The sequence below is a fragment of the Sturnira hondurensis genome, unplaced genomic scaffold, assembly GCF_014824575.4.
Source record: "Sturnira hondurensis isolate 20B ecotype Veracruz unplaced genomic scaffold, ASM1482457v3 Scaffold0008640, whole genome shotgun sequence".
Lineage (NCBI taxonomy): Eukaryota > Metazoa > Chordata > Mammalia > Chiroptera > Phyllostomidae > Sturnira > Sturnira hondurensis.
Genome location: NW_028081271.1, coordinates 14,158,405 through 14,179,157, shown reverse-complemented (window position 1 = coordinate 14,179,157; position 20,753 = coordinate 14,158,405). Strand labels below are relative to the sequence as shown.

General features: G+C 41.2%; 1 protein-coding gene and 1 long non-coding RNA gene across 4 annotated transcripts; both read right to left on the bottom strand.

Annotated features, from left to right (window-relative positions):
• Window positions 1-2,302: 2,302 nt before the first annotated feature.
• UBXN8 (UBX domain protein 8) lies at window positions 2,303-19,602 on the bottom strand. 3 transcript variants are annotated; one of them, XM_037055314.1, is made up of 9 exons: window positions 19,407-19,601; window positions 16,500-16,622; window positions 14,640-14,710; window positions 12,643-12,765; window positions 9,912-10,049; window positions 9,708-9,740; window positions 7,779-7,820; window positions 3,579-3,653; window positions 2,303-3,091 (listed from the first exon to the last, which is right to left on the bottom strand). In XM_037055314.1, the coding sequence occupies exons 1-9, from the start codon at window positions 19,492-19,494 to the stop codon at window positions 2,915-2,917; spliced, it is 870 nt and encodes a 289-aa protein (XP_036911209.1). In that variant the 5' UTR covers window positions 19,495-19,601; the 3' UTR covers window positions 2,303-2,914. The 3 variants fall into 3 exon arrangements, with proteins under 3 accessions (XP_036911209.1, XP_036911212.1, XP_036911210.1); XM_037055317.1 differs by lacking the exon at window positions 16,500-16,622 and having other exon boundaries at window positions 19,407-19,602; XM_037055315.1 differs by lacking the exon at window positions 9,708-9,740 and having other exon boundaries at window positions 19,407-19,598.
• LOC118993144 (uncharacterized) lies at window positions 18,115-19,393 on the bottom strand. Its single transcript, XR_005067782.1, has 2 exons — window positions 18,721-19,393; window positions 18,115-18,503 (listed from the first exon to the last, which is right to left on the bottom strand). It is a non-coding gene; the product is annotated as an uncharacterized LOC118993144 (long non-coding RNA).
• Window positions 19,603-20,753: the final 1,151 nt, after the last annotated feature.

Here is a 20,753-nt window from a genome sequence, read left to right as displayed (position 1 = left end):
TCTAAAGCTATTTTAAACCACAGCCTTATTTTATCATTTGGCAATTTTACAAGTCTGCTCCTTTTTTATCATAAGCCTGTTATCTTGAAACATTTTGTCATGGAAAATGATGCAAAAATAGAAGAGTATAAAGTACCCCAACGTACCTTTTACTTGGTTTTAGTATTTGTTAATCTGTATCTCTATCTGCTGTCCCCCCTCCAATTATTTTGAAGTATATTTTGACCATAATTCGTATGTTCTAGTTGGTGTCTTCAGGGAGAAAGATATTCTTTTCCCACCTGTCTTCCCCTCTTCCCTCTCTTTCTCCTAAGCACAATACCATCATCACACCTAAAAAAAAATGATTCCTTAATTATATTTCTTATTTTCCTAACATATGCAAGAGGACTGCATTAACAGAATAGCAGTATTCCCCAAGAATCTAAAGATTTAAGGCATCTGTAGTTCCTTTCCCTAAACTCAGAGGAAGGACCAGCTTTGGCAGCCCACGGAACAATTGATCGCCTCTACTTTCAGGCTTCCAGTTGTACACTCAACTGATGGTGCTTTTTCTGCCTTTAAGGGAACTGTATTGGCACACAAGGAAATGGCCCTGATGATTGTAGGGTTGGAAATTGGGAGCGGGGAAGAACCTTTATTCCACAAATTTTAGGAACTATTTGTTAATTATTGAAATGTTGGCTTTTTAAAAGAAAATTTTTAATGGTAATTATTTTCTGTAGTCAGTAGCCTTGGAAATGGATGTGGGTGAACAGCTGGATATAGAATCTGTGAAAGTCTGATCAGAACAGGTAAATATGACAGTATTTCTCTTGTATTTGTATTTGCATTTGAGTCTGTTCCAAAGCTTCCTGAACCTTCTAAAGGAATCCTAGGGGCTGTTAACATCTAAAGGAACCAAGGGACTTGCCCAGAAAAGTCAGTCATTCCTAAGGACATCTTCACATTGTTGGGGAAAATGCCCTGAATAGTTCTACGCATTACTGCCACATAGATTTCCTCACACATTTTGGCCTAAAACATTTACTTCCTCCCATGGTTTCCAATGGGTCAGGAATCCAGGAGCAGCTTAGCTGGTGGTTCTGGCTCAAGGGCCCGCATTCAGCTGCAGGCACAGTGTCGGCCAGGCTTGTGATCCCAGGGTCTGATTGGTGCCGGAGCATAAGTCCAAGCTTGCTGTAAGCAAGAGGCTTCAGTTCCTTGACTCGTGGTCCTCTCAAGCTGCTACCAGAGGGTCTCCATCAGAGTAATGGATGGGACAGAGAGGAGCAATAGAAGTGGCAGTCCTTTATAATCTAAGAAGAGACATACCATGACTGCAGGTTCTTAAATGTTTCTTCATAACTGTTGATGAAGAAAAAAGTTGATGCCCAGCCAGCCAGGGCCACTGTTGGTGCGTTTATCTCACAGACCATCAGGGTCAAGCATCTGGGAGCATCGTGGCCGGGTGTTTCTGGCCAGGGCGCTCATGAGGTTACAACCAAGCTGTTGCCAGAGCTGCAGACTTTGGACTGAACTGGGGCCGAGGCCCAGCCCCCAGCCTCCTTGTGTTGCTGTTTAGTTCCTGGCACAGGGCTGCCTCGACCCCTGCCATGTTGGGTGAGTGAGTGACCTGAGAGAGCACCAAGATGGCAGTTACAACAGTCCCCTTCAGTCCAGTCTCAGAAGTGACATACACCCCACTTCTGTGAATTCTGTTGGTCCCCCAGACCAGCCCCAGTATCATGTGAGAGAGGACTCCACTAAGGTGTGGCCACAAGGAGGCACAGGTCACCAGAGCCACCTTAGGGCCTGCTTTCTCATATCCTAAGTAGATAATTACTTGTTAGCTTTCACAGTAATCAATTTTTCCAAAGGATCTCAAGTGTGGGGTCTGGGGCACATAAGCTTAGAACAGTCTGCCAGAACATACAGGAAACAATCATCTTAGCCATGTTTATGCCTGGATATTGAGATTATGGGTGATTTGCTTTTGTGCTTTGTGGTTTTGAAATACTTTAATGATTAGAAAAAAAATTTTTTTACATGGGATATTCCTGAAATGAAATTAAAAATTGAGACAACTTATGACTTATTTTCAAACATGTATTAAGCATCTACTATGCACTAGATACCTCTGGAGGGTAAAGAAAAGATATAGTCCTTGCTTTGAAGGAATTAAGTGTTTGGGAGAACAAAAACAGCTAGAATACAATGTCATTCTACAGAAAAGGTGTAACGGAGCCTTAAAGGACCACAAATTGAGGAGTCAGGCTGACTCTCAAGACAGAGCATGGGGAAAGAAAAGGAGTGACTAGAACAAAGTTTACAGCCTTTTAATACTGTATTATAGGGCAAAATTACATAAATCTCAGACATAAATAAAGGTTAATCCCTACCTATCAAAAGAACTTTAAAGCTGTAAAGTGCTTTGAATATTCTTTCAAAGTTTTTCACTTCTAGAAATACAGCAGAATAAACGTTCCAACTTAAAAGACCATGAAGTTTCACTGAATTGTAAAATATTTATAGTGTGATTAAGATGAATTGATGAGGCAGAAACCAAATTCATAGGCTTTGTTCTTCTGATTTTTACTTACTGACTTTTTTAGAGGGCAAAACAGGAAGAGAGAGAGAGAAATCAATCTGTTGTTCTACTTATTTATACATTCATTGGTTGATTCTTCTGTGTGCCCGGACTGGGGATCAAGCCCACAACCTTGGTGTACCAGGATGATGCTCTAACAGCTTACCTAGACAGGGTCCATGCGGTACATTATAAAATGACATTCCAAAAATAATTACGTGCAGAGAGTAGTCCTTTTCTAATCCTTTATGTCCATATATTCTCATGGACATCAACATAAGTGTTACTGGCATGATTTTAATGTGAATCCTTAAGGATTTTATGTAGGACAGGTAGTTCTCATTTCTAGTTGCTTGGCTCTTTTTCTTCCACATTGAGTATGGTATCCACACTTATTCCTATGTCCTGCAGTGTCCTGCAGTGAAGGCCTCCCTCCACTTGCAGAGGCCTTCTGGGAAAGGAAGTGGAAAGGCTGTACAGGGAGGTGTGGTACCCAATCTTCAGCATCCAGTCAAATAGAGCCTAAAAGGTAAGAAACATAGTTGTAAGGCCCAGGGACTACTGGCACCCACAGTCAGCAGAGGCGTTTAACAATCAGCAAAGTCCCAGCCGCGGGGAAAGGTTAACATTTTGGGTAAAAGTGATTTAGATCATAGCCTAAGCCACATCATAATCATGCGAGAACCAATGGGGTAATGGTACAAAGTTAATACCAGCTGCTTTGAAAGCATCTTACCCACCAACCTGTGAAAATGTAATGATAACAAACAAACAAACAAATAAATAAATAAAATGGGAAGAACAAGAAAATTTGCAGGAATCACGGTTCAAAAGACCTGGCATGCCTAACAGCCTAAATCTCTGCAACACCGAACGCACAGAAATTCCCTTTACTCTCAACATGGAGTACATGCAAGTGCTGAGAGGGCCAGACAAGGGTGTGAGAACACCTCTCACACTGTGTGGGAATAAACTTGCCAAAGTCAGTAAAAAACAGGCATGTCCTCACCTGTGAACTGCAAGACTTCAAAAACCTCCTCCTCAGGACCCTCCCATTCGGACACCGGAGAGCAACAGTAACTGCCTGGGCAATGAAAATGTTCAGGTAAGAATTCCAATGCGCCACTCTTTGCAATTCCAAAATACAACATCTGTCATAAAAGCTCACGTGAGGTTTCGTAGGAATTTAGCTTTGAGAGAGTAGACCAACATAAATTAGGTCTGGATAAAATTCACTCTAATCATAGAAATAATTCTTCTGAAACTGAAAAACGTCTTCCTACTGGTTTAGACCAGTGACAGCCTTTGGGAGAGGATGCCGGAGGCTACACAGTGCTGCCTGCGCAGGGCACATCCGGATCGCAGGTGGGCTTCACAAGCGACCCACCAAACCAAGCAGATCCAGTGCCAACTCAGTCTAGAGATGAGAAACACGAGACTGGAAGGAAACAGTTATGCAGCCGGCTCTGTGACTGCGGGCTGGGCCCCTGTCATGCAGGCAGATGGGAGGTGGCCTGCAGTCGGTCTGAGCCCACCTCGAATGGTCCCACTTTGTCTGCCGTACGTGTTGAGTTTCCCCATCATCTTTCCTTCAATAAAGCTGAAAGTCTGACAGCGAAAATGGGCTTATAGCTGCTAGTATATTGATGGACATTCTAAAAAGAAAGTATAATGAACTGGTCGTTTCTTCTGATGTTTATTATTTACGTGTCAGGAAACCCTTTCTTACGTCTTATCATCATACCCTCTGGCAGTTAATGTGAGAACAGCACATAGAAAGTCACAGCAGCACCGATCCCTGCAGGAAGGCAGCGTCAGAAGACACTTCCGTTCAAGTAGGGGAGGTATTTGACTCCCATCCAAACCACCTGAGCTGTTACTACTTCTAGTAAAGAAAAGTTTTATATAATAAAACAGATACAGAATGACTGCATCACAAATTAAAGGCCAGTTTTGCCTATTTTTAGAGTAAAATTTAACTTTTTCAGTGACTTTTTTTTCAAAGAGTGATTTTATAGGAGAATTAAAGCCAAATGCTTTATGAGAAACTAGGGTTAAAATACAGTAAATCAATGTTTTCCATTATGATGAAATGAAATTTGAGGGAAACAGACTATCATCATTTGAAATCTAGCAATTGTTCTGTTATTACAGGTATCATGAAAGTTGGTTGTGCAGTTCCTCTTCATGTTACTGACAATGGAACGGCCCGACTTCTGAATGGGTAAGGGGCCTGGGACACTATCCAGAACTGGAAAGTAAGTCACTGTCGCCAACAGACTTAAATGACATCTAAACTGAAAGGAGCAGCAATAATTAATATTGGGTTTCCAGGCACTCCTGCAAATGAAGTGCGACAGCATACAATATTGAAAATAGTTATGCCCTGGCTGGTGTGGCTCAATGGATTGAGCTCGGGCCTGCAAACCACATGATCGCGGTTCGATTCCCAGTCAGGGCACATGCCTGGGTTGCCGGCCAGTTCCCAGCAGGGGGCACAAGAGAGGCAACCATACATTGATATTTCTCTCCCTCTCTCCTTCCCTTTCCCTCTAAAGATAAATAAATAAAATCTTTAAAAAAATAGTTACTATAGTAATACGGTAACATTATTGATAATTTAAAAAATTCAAATTTTCTTTATCTTTTCAATTAAAAGTAGAACAGCAACATATGGTAAATATTCTATTGTGAATTCTAGACCACCGTGAATTACTTCCTCCTCTCATTTTTAAGTCTTACCATATTATTTGAGAACTCTAGGGACAGTTGTAAGACCAAATATGTAACAGGCACTGAAAGTCAAGGTGTTCTGCTTAAGAAAGAATCGCATCAGTTAGGTTTCACACCCCCTCCCCCCTTATCACAAACCCATGTTAGCCATGAGTTCGCTCATCTATCAGGCTGCTCCCAAATCCAAGCAAGCTTCCACTCTAACAAGAATTTTCTCACACGGCTCATTATCATAGAGTTGTATGTACAGAAATACACATGCAGTGAGAGCGTCACCTGGTTCTGATAACCTTTGGAATGAATGCTAATCCCCTTCCCTAGCAATAGAGGAGCATAAGAATGGCCCTCCGTTCTGTGGGTGACAAGAGACATTTAATGGGCCTACCTTTAATACGGAAAGAGAATTTCCTGAAAATTATAATTTCCGGTATTCTCAAAAGTGAAATTACATTTTTACATAGGTACTTACAAGACAGTTATACAACTTAGGGTTTAAAAATATACTTGTTGTTTTTAAAGTTTTCTTTTTTTAAATTGATTTTACAGAGTGAGGGGAAGAGAAACATTGATTTGTTGTTCCACTTATTTATCCATTCACTGGCTGTTTCTTGTATGCACCCTGACCAGGGATCGAACCCACAACCATGGCATATCAGGACCATGCTCTAACTACTTGAGCTACTCAGTCAAGGCTAAAATATACTTTTTTAAAACCAATTTTTTTATTCCTCACTCAAGCACATATTTCCATTGGCTGAGAGAGAGAGAGAGAAGCATCGGTGTGAGAGGAAAACACCGACTGGCTGCCTTCTGTACGTACCCCAACCAGGGAGCAAACCTGCAACCTAAGCGTGTGCCCCGACTGGGAATCAAACCGGCAGCCTTTCAGGGTGCAGAAGGATGCTCTAACCAAGCCACACGGCCAGGGCTAAAATATACTTGTTTTAGCAGGGACAGGCTTTACATATGATGACATGTCATGATTATGTAATGCGATACACAGTGATTATAATACCAGAGCCAAGCTGTTCAGTTGACAAAACAGGAAATGGTATTTTTTCAGAAAGCCAGAAACAACATGACTACGTCACTTACAAACACACTATTAGGCATCCTGAAATCTTGTGTGACTGTGGCAGCCCCCAGGAGGCCTGGGTTCTCCCAGAAGACACCTCAGAAACTCTTCCTACTCGAGGCTGCAGCTTCATTCGAGGGAAGAGACGGGATGAGTTATTTAGGTTCATTCCAGCTCTGAAAGTCCACTACTCCGACACACACTCTGATGAGTGCATCACAAAACACCACCTCACAAGTATTGGAGAGGGGTCAAGAAAACTAAATGTAACGACAATAAATACTCTGCTGGAGAGGAGAGCCCCATCAGTAGCCTCTGTGGCAGAACCAGAGGTGACAACGTTTTTAGGGCCACAGATCTGAGATTGTGAAGAAAAACACCATCCTTTCACATATAATCACAAAAAGGTATAAACTAAAAGAATTCACTGACAACCTAAGGTCTGTAATCCGTGTATCTTCGGATCACAACAGACAAACTGTTTTGTGGAATGTCGTGTTTTAAAGCCAGAGTAAATTCATAAAAGGTGTTCCCTGTCAAACCAGAGCTATGTTTAAATACTCCTGTATTATGAATTGTTGTCATAGAAACCAAATCAGAGCTTGACAAGAAGAATGTAGAAGTGTCAGGAGGGCTATATCATAGGCATAAATTTATTGCGTATAATGAGGAGGAATTAGAAGTTTTTAAAAAATGGTGTTTCTCCTGTATTACACCCTTTACTATCTCTTTCAGTAAGACTTTCAGATTCTCCTCTGATGTCTGAAGTACTAAACTTACATGTTGCAGATGTGTGGACAAAAACAAGATGCTCCCACCCTGGCTGGTGTAGCTCAGTGGATTGAGCGCGGGCCTGCGAACCACACAATCGCGGTTTGATTCCCAGTCAGGGCACATGCCTGGGTTGCAGGCCAGTTCCCAGGATACAAGAGAGGCAACTGTACATTGATATTTCTCTCCCTCTCTCCTTCCCTTCCTCTCTAAAGATAAATAATGAAATCTTAAAATAATAATAATAATAAGTAACTCATTTGCTGACCTGAACTTTTGGAAAAGCTTATGTATTTTTTTAAGGTGAATTTATTGGCATGACACTGGTTAATAAAATTATGTAGGTTTTGGGTGTGCAATTCTATCGAAAAGCCCATGTATTCCATTTCTGCCTGACTCAGTGGGAAGGCTCCAAGCTCTGAAAACACACTCAGTAGATACGAGGCTTCCAAAACAGGACTTGAACCAAGGGATTGGATATTACACCACATTCAAAACAAGACCTAATTACAGTGCAATCACATAAACGCTTATGCTGCCCTTACTCTCAGACCCAAATTTAGACAGAACATATGTGATGCTAAAGGAAACAAAATACATTTAATTTTCAAAAAAAGAAATTAAGCTTACTTCTTCAGCTGCTTCAGGAGGTTCTTCAGGTAAATCTGGAACCTAAAGAATTGTTAAGTATTAGTAATAGGAATATAAACATTTTGAAGGTGAAAAAGTAATCCTACCCTGGCTGGTGTGGCTCAGCGGACTCAGTGCCAGCCTGTGAACCTAAGGGTCGCTGGTTCAATTCCCAGTCAGGGCTCATGCCTGGGTTGTAGGCCAGGTCCCCAGTAGGGGGCGTGTGAGAAGCAATCGCCCATTGATGTTTCTCTCCTTCTCTTCCCCTCTCTCTAAAAATAAATAAATGAAATCTTTAAAAAAAAGTAATCTCAAGGAGAAGAGTTCCGTTCAATACAGATATTAGATACACCTAAGCTTGATGAAATCTTTTCATTTCATACACCCATGTAAGTTGACAATGAGAATGAGCTCATTAATAAACATTTTTGGGTAAGCAACTATGTGCTAACAAAAGGTCATAAAAATAAGATTGTAGATGACAGCTACCAATCTGTACACATTTAAGTAATTTTCTTTTTATGACATTCCAAGATACTATATAAAATGTACTGTTTAAAAAAACAGGATAAATATTAAGTTCAGTAAGACCTGAAAATTATTTAGGTTCATCCATACATACATTTTGAGAGGGCCGCATACTTTTCTTCATGGCTCTCTTACAGGACTGGTTTACAGCCATTCACTTTGATAGCTTTCATGATTTATTCATCGCTTCCCTATGTTTGTTAATCTATTTTTTTTAATGTAGGAAATAATTTTAAGATTTTATTTTTATTTATCTTTAGAGGGGAAGGAGAGAGGGAGAGAAACATCAATGTATGGTTGTCTTTCGTGCGTCCCCTGCTGGGAGTTGGCCTGCAGGGAACTGGCCTGCAACCCTGGCATGTGCCCTGACTGGGAACCGAACCGCGATCCTCTGGTTCGCAGGCCTGTGTTCAATCCACTGAGCTACACCAGCCAGGGCTCCTATGTCTGTAAATCTATTAAAAACCAGATGTTCAAAACTTTCCTCTTACTAAAATACTTGTTACCAACAATTTCACCTCTAGGGACACTTTCTATTTTTTAATACTATAGACTCCATGTTTTATAACATTGTTTTTTAAGATTTTATTTATTTATATTTTAGAGAGGGGAACAGAGGGAGAAAGGAGAGAAACATCAATGTGTGGTTGCCTCTTCTACGCCATCCACTGGGGACCTGGCCTGCAACCCAAGCGTGTGCCCTGACTGGGAATTGAACTGGCGACCCTTTGGTTCACAGGCCACACCAGCCAGGGCCATGTTTTATAACATTTTATCTAGCAAACAGTAATTGTAGTTATTTATTAAATAAATAGTCTATTTTCCTTTGGTATCAAAAGCATGTGTTAGTCCACTAAAATTTACTATCAGCATGAAATAATCTTTGCTATTAACAAACAGCAAAGACTCTTGAATTTTTAATTAGCTCATATAGTTCATCGGACCTTTTTGAAATATTAGAAATAGTTCGAATGACCAGATTCTCACCCTCAGGCCCCATGAAGGGACCAGGAAGCCTGACTGAGAAACATCATTAGAAACCTCTTGCAAGGACTGAGAAGATAACCTACCAGCTTTCCCCAAGAGTCAGTAAAAACAGCCTTCTTATTTCTAACCTTTGCTAGCTTTAAATTTAAGTTAAGGACTGAAAATTTGAAAGGGAAGAAGGAATAATAAACCTGGGCACTGTGCCAAAGTGAATGGTCACTAACGCACTCCCAAGAAGGGCCATGAGGACAGTGAGACCCGTGAATACCAGCCACTCGCTAAGGAGGGCTGACTCTTGTCTTAGCTGCTACCCACGGGAATGTTTCCTTAGTAAAGACTATAATTTTTATTTCTACATAATCAAATTACTTCCTCAAAAAGAACTAAGTATTTTCTAAATTTACTCTCACTTACCTTCATGGCCTCCTTCTGAGTTTGGTTCAGAACCTGAAGAGTGAGCAGGAAAAGTGCTCAGTGGAGGCGACCACTTACTAAGGTAGTAGGAAGGCGTGACCCGGGTTAAAGCCACGCCCCCTTTACTCTGCACCACCTCATCCCCAGAAGGGTGTTCCCGCTGCACGGCCATGCCCTGCAGCGAGCAGGCAGGAAGTAACCAACCTCCTCCGGCCCGGGCTGTTGGCCAGGTGGTGAAACTTTGGCTGAAGGCTTAGGCAAGTTCCGTCTCTTTGCTGCTTTTCTGTTTGATGTTTCAAAAGATGTCTGACTCTCATTTTCAAGCACTGACTCTTCATCGCCCTGGTCAAGAACGACATAATTTCAAGAGATGCTTTCTATCAACTTTACTCACCACAGTTACTTCTTTTATCCTGATGGAACTGCAGTAAAAATATAATGTAAAACAATGATAAGACCCTACCCACTAAAGCATTATCTCCTTAGAAAGTAAAACAGGGACCTTGACATCTTGTAGACACTACCTTACCCCGCTCTGGGGTCCTCTGATGGATACGAGGTTGAGAGAGACCTTTCCATTTTAACTGACCCCAAGTTTTCCAGAAAGATGGAAGAAAGAAGACAGCCTGGATGGTATCCTTTCCTCTTTTCAGGAAAGGAAGTAAGGCAGTGCAAGGAATTATGCCTTAAAAGCTGTGAAAATAGAACATATATGTAAAACCAGGTCTCCGTATATGACCATGCAAAACTTCCACAGCTGAATGCAGCCATAGTATCCTGTTACCCGTAAGCATATCCTCATTCTCAAATTCAAACTTGGAGCTTGCATTAGAATTAACAACTGTAGGAGGCAAAGGATTTTATTCTAGAAACCATAAAGACTTTTATTATTATTAAACCTTCTTCCTTAGCAAGATAAGTATCAAATTCTCAAATATATACTTAATGGTTCACAAATGTCTCTCTTCCCTATCTACTGACCTTCTAAAAGTTCTCTTGACCAGACTCACTAATATTTTGGTGGGGAGTTTTCCCCACTCCTTCGCCCTAACAGAAGTTGGTGGAAGGAGTATGGGGGATGGAAGTCACAAGGTTGTAATGCTGAACAGCGACGTTACCAGACTTAAACTGCTTCCCGGCAAATTGCGGGGCTGGGTCAGCTGACAGGTACACCTGACTTCAGCGCTAACACTCCAGTTCTCGTGTTCTTTGATAGTCCTAGGAGCCTGAAGTTGTAACAACCCTGAAGGTCTACCCTGTCCAACTTTTTGTTGTCTCTACTACTTAGGTTAAAAATAGTCACAGCGTGACTTAAGTCATTTTGCCCCTTGCGTTTAGGCTGTGTCTTCATGGTGCTACTAATACTGGGTTGGCCCAAAAGGCCATTATATTTTTTTCTGTATGATGTCTCTAGTAGTGCTTAGTTTGTTTATTTTGTTAGATTTTATTGTGACAGCTGTCATATCAGCATGCGTTTAAAAAGAACTTACCAAAATGGGTAAATCTTTGTTCAGCCATTTTAATATCGAAGATGGAAGAAAATATACAACATTTTCAGCGTATTACACTTTATTATTTCAGTGCGACTGAAACACAAAGAAAGCTTTGTGCAGTGTATGGAGAAGGTGCTGATGGAACATGTCAAACATGGTTTGCGAAGTTTCTTGGTACCACTGACATTATGGCCAAATAACTCTTTGCTGTGGGGCTGTCTTATGCATTGGAAGATGTTTGGCAGCACCCTGGGCCTCTGCGCTCTAGAGCCAATAGCGCAAGATAGCCAGCCTACCCAAAATACCCAAGTCAATAAAGTCATTGATGAAAATGAAAATGTATAGAGAAATGTCTTTTATTTTATGGAGAAAACATAACAGACTTTTTGGCCAAGAAATATTAGTAGTGCCATGAAGACACAGCCTGAATGCAAGGGGCAAAGTGACTAAGTCACACTGTGACCGTTTCAGAAAGAGACACGGCAGCTAAAATCAGGCTGTCACCACAAAACTGAAGACGACTTCAACTCAGAAGTGAAATCACTACCTAGAGCAGATGCATTTTTTATTGCCCGTCTTTCACATTGATTTTATTACCCCCTTGATTGTGTTGACATGTTTATTATTATGAAATGAATAAAAACATTCTGCTTCGCTGCAGGAATCCTGTTCACCTTTACTGAATCGTTTCATTACAAGCTGGTGAAAGGTGCAATATAAGCAGAAAGCAAGTGAGTCTTTGGAACAGAAATAACCTTACATCTAAAATCTACGGCCAGGTATTCTACAACTTAATTCCTTTATGAACATCCTTTTTCCTCTTTAAGAAAACAAAGCTGTAAACTTCCATTAGCAAATGACAAAATTCATACTCAAGGCCAAAGGAAAAGAGTCAAAGGTTGATTTGGCTTCATAAAAATAGCCAAAGGAAATAAATATAATGTGAGTTTATAATATCTTGGAGATCTTCCTTGGGGAAAAATCTGAATTCCCTCATATAATACACAGTGTTACAGTCCACAGTTTTCTTAAAGATTACCTCATGTTAGAACTTTTCAAGGCTCTTAAGTTTTATGCTCCTAGGCACATAACCATTGGACACACAAATACGCTGAATAAAAATTGATATACAATCATTAGTAAAGATTCCTAAAAAGCCTGAATTAACAGTTTAACATCATTTGCCATTTAAAAAATCAATATTCAGACTTCCGCCAAGATGGAGGCATAGGTGGAAACACTGTGCCTTCTCCCACAACCAAGTTTGAATAAAACAAAGGATTGGAGAAACAAAGACACAACCAAAGGACAGAAAATTGAATTATACGGAAGTCCGACTACATCTAACCGTTCAACGGGGACGGTAAGAGGGGCGGAGCCAGCAGNATCATTTGCCATTTAAAAAATCAATATTCAAAACGAAAAATGGAATATTTTCTAACCCCAAGTTTATGACCATTGCTTAACTTCCAGGTTTCCCCCATCATTCGATAAAAGCGCTCTTCCCGTTTTTTCAACTTCATTTCCTGGTGTGGTTTTAGAACATTCTCTATGTATCTGCTGGCCTGTCCAAAAAAAAATAAATTACAATTCATTAACATTCCTAAGATTTTGCATTGTCTAGAAAGTTGTCATCAAGAACCAGATAAGAAACTATCTTTTAGCCCTGGCTGGAGTAGCTCAGTGGATTGAGTGCAGGCCTGCGAACCGGAGGATCCCAGTTCGATTCCCAGTCAGGGCACATGCCTGGGTTGCAGGCCAGTTCCCGGCAGGGGACCACAAGAGGCAACCATACGTTAATATTCTCTCCCTCTCTCCTTCCCTTCCCCTCTACAGATAAATAAAATATTTTTAAAAAATTGTCTTTTCACATGTAACTCAGTTTTGCCAAAAGAGCAGTACCCTTCACTTCTGCATCAGTCACTCCTAAAAATCTGCACGTGGCTAATGCAAATAAAAACAAATACTCTACACCTACGGCTGTGTGGCCATCTGCCTCCATATCCTTTAATGTGTTCTCAGGGCCACAGACACTTCCTGAGCCCAGCCTTCAAAAGCTAGAANTCCCAGTTCGATTCCCAGTCAGGGCACATGCCTGGGTTGCAGGCCAGTTCCCAGCAGGGGATGCACGAGAGGCAACCATACGTTAATATTCTCTCCCTCTCTCCTTCCCTTCCCCTCTACAGATAAATAAAACATTTTTAAAAAATTGTCTTTTCACATGTAACTCAGTTTTGCCAAAAGAGCAGTACCCTTCACTTCTGCATCAGTCACTCCTAAAAATCTGCACGTGGCTAATGCAAATAAAAACAAATACTCTACACCTACGGCTGTGTGGCCATCTGCCTCCATATCCTTTAATGTGTTCTCAGGGCCACAGACACTTCCTGAGCCCAGCCTTCAAAAGCTAGAAACAACCTGAATGCCTATCAGCAAATGAATGGATAATCACATTTTGATACTTCCCACGCAACAGAATATTAGCCATAAAAAGGAATGAAGTACTGATACATGCAATAAGGACGAACCCCAGAAAATACTATGTTAGGTGTAAGAAGTCGGACGCCTAAGGACAGACACCAAAGGACATGTAATATGATTCCATTTATGGGAAATGTCCTGACTAAATAAACCCAAACAAACAGAAAGCAGATCGGTGGTTGCCAAAGGGTGGAAGGAGAAAGTAACTGTTTAATGGGCGCGGGGTTCTATTCTTTATGTTTTTTTACACTCAAGCCATGAACGCACGGGGAATGGGTTCCAGCAGCACAGCCTCCTTCCCAGTGGTTCTCGCAAAGTGCGCTTCCCTGGGTGGAGCAGGTTGGTGCGTCAGTGGAACCTGGGTACCTTTCTCTGTGGCTTCCTTCTTTTTCTGATCATTTTCCTTCACACGTTTCAGGAAGCCATTTCGGCTCCTGGAGTGGTTAATATGCTCAATACATGCATTAATCTCTTGGCTACAATCCTGCCCAACAGTGCCCACCGCACGCTGGGCGACACTATAGACTCTTCCAGTTTGCCTTGGAAACAAATGTGGGGCCCCTTGAAGTGCCCATTCCCTTGATGTCTACAATATCACCTTTCTCGTAGATTTGCATGTGTTCTCCCACAGGAACAAAACACACCGTGTTTTCTAAAAGGCCTTGAGAACATAGAGCAGGTGCCTGTATGTTCTGGTCAAAATGTGGGGTTTTCTTTTGAGGTGAAGAAAATGTTTTGGAACTAGATAGAAGTAGTAATTGCAGAATGTTGTGAATGCTCTAAATGCCACTGACTGCACACTTTAAAATATTAATAGTTAACTTTTTGTCATGTGAATTCAACCTCAGTAATTTTTTTAAAAATCTGAGCACAAACAGAGAACAAGAGACCTAAATTGTAAATGCTGCAGATATCTTGGTGTTCTTTCCAGATACATTCACTAGAAACTGTGCTTTACCTTTTCACCGTGTGCCTCCTGTTGTTTTTTTCTCGCAAGCTTTTGCCTTTTCTCATTCTCCTCTTCTTCTTCTAAGACATCAAAACATAAAAGTGTTTTCAATTCCCAATTCTCCAGAAGTTGAGTGCTATTTTCTCTGAAAACAAACTGTGGATCTTAACTCTTCAAAAAACAGGTATTTTTTAAATAATGAAAATGGATACATAAGACAGTTGAAACTAAAAAATCTGCAAGTAAAATCAGTAAGAAATGGTCTGTTCTGAAACAAGAACTATAACACATGAGTATTATATGTTATAACTCGGGTGAGGAGGCTTCAAGGATGCTTATGGTGGGATTGTGACAGCAGGAGAGACAGTGGTGGGCAGGCTGACTTTTGCTTATTTGAAGAAAATCTGACAGTAACTAGGCCCTATACACAACCTTAATTACTAATTCATTTCAGCCTTCAGTGATGATTATGTCTCAAAATTGTCAACAAAAAAATGTATCAAAATGACTCCCACTCCCGACAACGAAAAGGTACAAGTCAAGGTACAGAGCTGTCAGGTGCATGTTCCCCCTTATCTATAAAACAGAATACTTGATGTGATAGTTTCACATCAACAGCAAATATCCTCCTGATACCAAAGTATGTTTAGAACATTTAGTACAATATGTGTTTCTTAGAGAAGTTCTTACCAGTTATTTTAATTCTCCAATAGAGTAATTTAAAATATGAGTGATCAAAAAATTTGTAAAAAGGAGAAAGATTGATTTCCAAAATCTATGATTGGGAGATCCTAAAGCATCTACATTGTCTCCTATGGTTGAATAGTGTAAAGTTTTAGGATTCTGATTTTATTCCTAGGTAATCTGAATAAATCATTTGTAATTTTCAAATTACAAATTAAACACTAATCATTTTCCTTTTATATGTATGTACATTTAAATAAAACACAAGGCCCCAAATTCACTATTGGCAAACTTTCTAATAGGCTACAGGAATGTAGGCCTAAGTTTTAGGTTCATCTGTTCTGAGGTGAACTACAATATTGTTTTTAAAGGCTTCTAATCCTGCCCCAGAAGGGCTCTGGAACGCACAAGTGCACCCCGCGGGAAGGAGGGGCTTGCGGGGGCACGGACGTGTCCCACAGTGCCCGGGGGCCACACCTAGCTCATCTTTCACAGGCTCTGTGATGCCTTGTGCAGGTGGCTGCCTCGGCCGATTTTGTGAACACTGCTCAGTCTAAGCTACCATTCAGAGTGACGGCGGGAGAATCTTGTATTAGTATTGGCACCATGATAGAAAAGTTGAACACAAATGTAGAATTGTGTCAATGTCTGCAAAAATTCCTAGCTGATAAAAGGCTTCTAATACAATTTTCACTTGTCAGAAAAGTAAAACTAAGCTAAAAACAAGCATGGTTTCCTAAAAATAAGAGCACCTAACTCTATATATATGAGAGATAAGTGTGCAAATACAAACATGCCACAATGGAATGAAAACTAATTTAGGATGAAAAGCATTTAGAGATTAGTGGTAGATATGGTTAACATTTGTAGCACAGTTTATAAGCTGTGACTCTCAAATACCAGGTAGGCTTCACAAAAACACAATTTAAAATGAGAATTTCCAACATGCCAACTTACAAATTATATACTTTCTTTATACTTATATAAGGAAAAGGTATGATTTCTCATAAAAATGTTGGGATTTATGGCGCATTAAAAATCATGACTAAAGTTGTAATGATTACCTTGAAATTACACTGCACAAGTTAAGGGTAAAACGGTTCTTATTGTGCAAAGTGCCAGTATAAGTCAAGGAAACAGGTTTCAGTAGAAAAGTGTAAAAGGGTAGGTAAACAATAATCTTACCTTTCAGATAAACTTGGGGAGATTTAAACGAGTTAAGCCATGAGGTAGTCACAGAAATAATTAAAGTAAGAAGAGCAAGCAGTAAGAAAATCCGGCCACACAGCAAAATTATATCTTTAATTCCTTATAAAGGTAAAAAAAATAAAATTAAAAACATTCTTCTTGATACTCATAATAAATAACAACACATTAGAAGATTATTTGTATTAGAAAAGTACAGTAAGTTTAAGTTATGCAACTGTCTTAAAATTTCTCATACAGTCTCCTTCAGGTACCAAAATTCATCATGGTTGTCAATACCAGAACAAGTTTCCCGAAAACACTTCTAGAATATCTTTCGTCTCAGGAATATAGGCATAATTCAAGTGATTGCCTACATTATAAATATTATGACTATCACTAATACATAAATTTTGGTTTCCCTTCTGCCCAGAGGAGATAAAATTATCCACATATTTAGGAATTAAATGATGGTAACCATATCATCTTTTCAAATTCTAGTTCTATTTCAAAAGTCATTCCCACCCTGGCTGGTGTGGCTCAGTGGATTGAGTGCCAGCCTGTGAACCAAAGGGTCACCAGTTCAATTCCCAGTCAGGGCACATGCCTGTGCTGCAGGCCAGGCCCCCAGTAGGGGGCACACAAGAGGCAACTACACACCTGATGTTTCTCTCCCTGTCCCTCCTATCCCCCTAAAAATAAAATCTTAAAAAGTCATTCCCACCAAAACATGAATTTCTTATTTTTCTGTTAAATTATGGAACTATGTACTTTATTTCTCAGTTCAGTCTTTTGTAAGGAAAATTACACTTTTGCCTAGAAAAAAATCAGTATTTGGTTCTACATTATTTTAAGAACCAAGATAAAACTTAAATCAACAAAAATGTAACAAATGCCTACTTTTTGTAATTTGCTAAGTGGTGAAAGAAGGAAGATGAAGTTGGGCTACAAATGGTTTCTATCCCTCAGCAATTTTTAATTTTGTTTTTTAAGTCTAATATTATCAGGCAGAGGTATAGAAGAACCATTTTACCAATGGAATGGGGCCGGGAGGTAGTGAATTAACTAAAAATTAAAGAAGCAATTACATATACAAATAGCAATATGTTTATGTTTATTTACTTTTTTTTTTTTTGCATCATGGCCCTGCTGACTTTTGCCAGCATTAACCATTGATCCTGGTGTTGTTTGATTCCAGGAAACAGGTTTCAGTAGAAAAGTGTAAAAGGGTAGGTAAACAATAAGGGGAGAGGCAGAGTAGAGGTGGATGCTCTAAAGGGAAAGAAGCAAAGTGAGTTCTGTAGTATGTGAATTTGAATTTAACATTTCTGTATGTCATTTTGATAAAGGTCTTGTTAGATTCCAACACATTTGAATTGAATCAGGCTTCTAGGTCTTTGTAAAGTTTTTAAAAGCATTTTATTTTTTTATTTTAGTATGTATGTATATATGTTATATATATTGATTAGAGAGGGTAAGGAGGGACCAACTGGGGACCTGGCCCCCAACCCAGGCATGTGCCCTAACTAGGACTCTAACCCACAAGCTTTCAGTTTGTATGCCAGTGCACTCAATCCCCAGTGCCATACCAGTCAGGACTAAAGCATTTTTTTAAAACTCTAAAACAAAAAGCACTTTATTTCAAGCAACATTTCTGGGGACCTGACTTCTTAGGGGTGGCTGAGGGAGGGTGGAGAGGCAGGAAATGGTAAAACTGAGTTTCATCAGGGTCTCTAACTTTAGAACTAAGTTTAATGAGGGAGAACTGAACTGGCTCTCCACAGGTCCACCATTCTCCTTTCATTGTTCTTATTTTTGGCACTACCAACTACTCGGCATTATTCTAACCACACTCAGGAGTCATCCTTGAGTCCCTCATTTTCCTCACCCTAAATGATCCATCAAGTCCTGTGGTTGTACTTTGTAAATATCCCACGTCTGTGCACATTACCGCGGATACCATCCTTGTCCGGGCTACCATCACTACTTGCGTATTTTAAAAACCTCACTTTCCCTGGCTGATGTGGCTCAGTGGATTGAGCACGGGACTGTGAAGCAAAAGGTCGCAGGTTGGATTCCCAGTAAGGGCACATGCCTGGGGTGCAGGGCAGGTCCCCGGTAGGGGACACACGAGAGGCAACCACGCATTGATGTTTCTCTCCCACTTTTTCTCCTTCCCATCCCCTCTCTTTAAAAATAAATATTTATAAAAAATAAAAACCTCACCAGCTTCACTGCCTCCCCTGTTGCTTCCTTCCTAAACATTGATTTTCCACACTGAATCCAGTGACCTTTTTAAAACCTTAGGCCACTTAACCTCACTACATCTCAATTTCCTTAACTGTAAATGGGGATGATTGTAACAGTAACCGCTGCCTACGGATGTAATGCAGATAATGAATACAAAGCATTTAGTCGTAGGCTTATAATAGATGCTCAATGAATGTTCTCTTCAGCCACCCACCCCCTTAATCTCCCCGACCCAGCCACTCCGGTCTTCGTCCTTTTCCTCCAACACGTCACAATTCCTTTTGTCTGGACTGTTCTTGCCTCGGCCTTACTGAAATGTGTTTATAGAATCCACAGAATGCCTACATCCCGACGCCCCTGTTTATTTCCTTTTGAGCATATCAGCACAACTTGAAAGTGGGGTCTATGTTTGTCCCTGGGCTTTGTGCGTCTCTCTCCTTCCACGGGAAACTTCAGATCTGCAGGGACACTTTTTCGCCGAGCGGGATCCGCCTCCCCAAGGCAACCGGGGACTGGCTCCCGCAGGGGCCCGGCGCCGCCGGAAGACGAGCGCAGGCGCGATGCAGCCTGGGAGTCGTAGTCAATGCCGGTACTTATGCAACCCAGTCAGGGGAGTTACCGGGGTGTGAGCGCCGAGAGGAAAAAGTCAACGCTTACCTAGGTCCGGGACCCCCTGCCGGAGTTCCAGACACACGAAGGGGAGCGCAGAGAGGAGGAAAATGCCAACGACTCCTCGAGATACCATGGCGGAGGAAGGCCCTCCCCTTCCGGTCCCGCCTCCCCGGGGAAGGTGCCCTGGCACCGTTCCCGAAGGCGGGAATTTGGGAGCGCTAAAGCGTGGAGGCGGGTCGGCTCTCAGACTCGTTTTTGAACTCATTGGCAAAGGAGCCACGAGTCAGCTCCCCTTACCACACGGCGTCCGGGGAAGGCCGCTAGGGCCGCCCGCCTAGCCAGATCTTGTGAAAGCAGAGCTTGAGCTCCCGCGTGGCGGAACCCCGGAGACGAGGCCCGCAGCGCCTGCCCTTCGGCCGTAGGACGCTGGAGGCCGAGAGCGAGCTCTCGAGAGTAGAATCAGGTGGAAGAGAACGTGTACGCGCAGTTGACGCTGGGAGGAGACAGCCTGACCCCTTGTTCTTGGGTCGTTAGTGGGTGATTGTGGACTTTTGGGTCGAGCTCCTAAGCACCACTGCCTTCGGAAGCACTTGCCTTGTTTCTCTAACGGTTCTCCTCGCCATCCACAGTCTTCGGAGTCTGCAAAAAAAAAAAAAAAAGATTCAATGATTCATTGTTAATGACTTGGCCTCACAGTTATGTGATTGCGGACGAAAACGGCACCACATACTAAACCTCACAAGCTCAGGGGTGGCCTGCATGACAGCCTTACAAACTCAAGAGACAGAAAGTAACCACATAGGGGGGTCTGAAATTAAAACTTTGTAACTAAAAGCGGTTTGTGATGGGTAGTCATGTCCTAGGACAGTATTTTTCCCTAACAAAGGTTAAATTTTACCTTACCATTGAGCCTGTCATCCTTTTGCATGTAGGATGAAGTAACTGATAACAGGCCTTTGGAATAACGGAGTAATTCTTTTTTCAAGATCCCCTCAAAGTTCAACCACCGCACCAGAGGAGCGACTACAAAGTCCCTCATTATTTTTATACTGTGAATTGTTGAGCCCTAACTATCCGGTAGCCACCTGCGTAAAATAAGTATATTCATTTTATGTTTTCATCCAGTCCCAGAGGTTTCCCCGTTTTGCTTTCTCTCACCTCCCTAATCTATCACCAGTTAATTTCATGGAACGCCCTTACATCTGCCCCTCCGATTTTGATGTAGAAAATAAGTGGAAAAACTTATTCCAGAGCATTTTCTCAATCTGTTGAGATTTTGCTTCCTGGTAATTTGCAGTTTGGCTCAAATAAGCTCATAAAAATTCTTACAGGTTTGGGCATTTCTTAGGCGGACACTTCTTTGCCATCACATGACTCACGTGAGTGGTGCTG